We start from the raw sequence: 2,789 nt of genomic DNA, 5'->3' as shown, positions 1-2,789 counted from the left end.
ACGTCAGGAATGCAGGCCTAGAATATCTCATTCACACATAATGCAAAGATTTGCTTACCTGTTCGTTAGGCTCAAAGCTTATCTCTTCTTTTTCCGTCCTCATAGCTATTAATTTTGTGCTACCGGAAGGGTCTGTCTTACTGTCCAACCGCTCCAGTTTTGGGGGTATGTCTGGTAAACCAATATCTTTAGTATCATCTTTATCTAGCAAGTAGCGAAGTAGTGCATTATTATTCTTCTTAGGACTCGCTGGCTCCTGTTTAACAGTCACCTCCGAACCAGGAGCTGTGCTACTGGACTCCTGGTTCAGTTCTTTGCCCGTGGCCTCTGCTGTGAGCTTGGCCAAATCTACAGGAGAACTACTGTCCTGCAATAGTCTGTGCAAAATTTTATGCTTCTCCTTGAGCGAGGTTCCATGTGCAGAACCAGACCCAGGCAACCCTCCCGCGGAGTCCTTGCTAACGTCTCCCATGGTACTGGACAAAGGCGAAGGCTCCATCTGATCCGATTTGGTGGTCAGCAATTGTAAGAGCTTTGTCTGGCTTTTTCCGTCGTGCAGTTTATTCTGTCCATCAGGTCTCTCGCCACTGACAACCGGTGGCATGTTGCTATCGCTGTTGTCTTTCTGTTCTCCTGAATGGCAGCTGCTCTCTGTTTGTCCAGTTGTACCTTCCGACTGCTCCCCGTACAGTCCAAAGCAGTCTTTAGAGTCCAGGCTTCCCATCTTGCTTAGCTGGGGAGGATTCATACTCACAGGCGAATTTTGTAAATTTCCCATTTTTAGGTCAGGTGAAGCCAACGATGATCCTAGAGAAACGCCGTGGCCCTCGCTGAGGGCCTGAAGTGCGTTCAGGGAACTGTTGGTGTAGTTATGGCTATTTCCTGTGCTGCTGCAGACTCCCACTGGCGAATGCAAGCTTCCTGCAGGGGAGAACTGACTGGGTGGGATGCGAGGGCTTCCTGCCACTCCAGGGCTCACACGATGCCTTGGGGAAAGCATAGAGTTTGGCTGCCCTGGGTTCATGCCCGGGCTGCTTTGTGAGGGGCTATTCATTTTTAGTGCATAGTTACTACCCTGAGGAGTGGATGCTTGTATGCTTGACACATGGTTCATTCCCCCTGAACCACCAAACCTGCCTCCTGGCATGCCCATTTGTTCTTTTGGGCCATTTACGGCAAAATTTATATTGCTACTGATGGTCATATCCTGACCTGGGTTCCCACTGCACATGGCCTGATGGGCAGGGCTGCTGGAGCTGATCGGGTTCAGTATCTTCCCCATTCCTTGTCCAGTCAAATCCTGATTCATTCCACAGACATTCTGCTCTCTACGCGGCGAGGGCAAGAAAAACAACCCGTTAGCTAAAACGACAGTGGCCAACTTGCAATTACATTACAGAAAAAGAAGCAAAACCCCAAACCTCGCTTTAAAATAACACAACAAACCTACAATTAAAAACAAATTGACTATTTGACAAAAGTGATATGTAACTCCCAACATGGCTGCACATTAACAGTATGGTTCTACAGTACCTCATTAACAAATCAGTGGAAGAGAGGAAAAACAAAATTATACCTAATTTAAATGACAGTCATTAGAAATGCAGATAGGTTACAATTTCAGACACTCTCCCTTTAGTGCGTACCTCTGCTGTACAATTCAGCAAGAGCTAACTTCTAGAACTGACAGAAATCTCATCTGAAACATATGACCCAAACAACTACATCTTTTACAAGACAGCTGTGGACAGCTGTTTGCTGGAGTTTTGCGTTTCTATGAGTTAGCCCCACCACAAGCCTGGAGTGGGCCCTTTGCCCAACAAGTTCATAGTGAAAGGAAAGTTGAAAAAGTCGCATTTCTAGACTGCCAGAGTATTTCGATATCGCTCCAAAACAGCATGTGAGCCAAGAGAACTACTGGATACTACTTCAGAATGGGAACAGTCTGTCAGCAATCCAGTCCTGCATGGGTGTTTAGGAAAAGAGGAAAAGAAAGAAAAAACCCACACACATACGAGCTGAAACTTGTATTTTAGAGATGTAGGCTATCAGACACAGGAAACAGAAGGGAGGCACACACAGAGAGAAACAGCTCTTGTGAGAGCACCTGAAGTTCACTTCTCTTTTCCTCAGTAGATTTTCATTAGTTTATGGGAGGACGCAATATATTTTTTACTTGTGCTAGAACTTAAATCAGAAAAATTCCCAAATACTAAAAGCGATAAAAAAAGACAGAGTCAAGTACATTAGGAAGAAAAAAAAATGAGGTTCTGAGAAAAATCAAATCAACTCTGGACTTCCATAACCAAATACTAATGAACCATTCCTAGCGTGTTTTTTTGATGAGACGAAAACCATTCCTACTTGCACAGGCTAAGTGCATATAAATCTCTGCATTTTGCTAAAGCATGAGAAGTTAAGAACTGAAGCACACAGAGTAGTGAACCTTTTTACTTTGTACTTGTTACCTTAAGTACAAAGGCAAAGGTGAATAACATTAACTATAAAAAGAGAGGTGGATTTTTAAAACCTTATTATGAGTACAACAGTAACAGTGTTCTGCTAAAAAACACAGAATATTTGCAAGTACCATTTTTAACTTAATGGTGCTTTTTTAAATTTAAAATTTAGCACTTCATGAAATACCAAGTATATTCAGTAATACAAAGGAAACAAATTTCAGACAGCTTTTGGTCAGGTCAATTTCCAAATCTACAGTCTCTGTAAAATTATTTTCATTTTGATTACATTTAGAGCTGTTTTCTTCCTCTCAAAAAAGTGATACTGTG

At 42.8% G+C, this 2,789-nt stretch overlaps 1 protein-coding gene across 1 annotated transcript in view; it reads right to left on the bottom strand.

Annotated features, from left to right (window-relative positions):
• NCOA2 (nuclear receptor coactivator 2) overlaps positions 1-2,789 on the bottom strand; it is a gene marked incomplete at its 3' end in the record, with an annotated part of 59,361 nt that overhangs the window by 21,235 nt on the left and 35,337 nt on the right. Inside the window, exon 9 of the mRNA XM_010287063.1 lies at positions 59-1,328. Within this exon, the coding sequence (XP_010285365.1) occupies positions 59-1,328 (1,270 nt within the window). The remainder of the gene's footprint in view (positions 1-58; positions 1,329-2,789) is intronic.

Source organism: Phaethon lepturus, unplaced genomic scaffold (assembly GCF_000687285.1).
Source record: "Phaethon lepturus isolate BGI_N335 unplaced genomic scaffold, ASM68728v1 scaffold18365, whole genome shotgun sequence".
NCBI classification, from domain to species: domain Eukaryota; kingdom Metazoa; phylum Chordata; class Aves; order Phaethontiformes; family Phaethontidae; genus Phaethon; species Phaethon lepturus.
The sequence above is the reverse complement of the archived record's forward strand: the minus strand, read 5'-3'. Positions and strand labels throughout refer to the sequence as shown.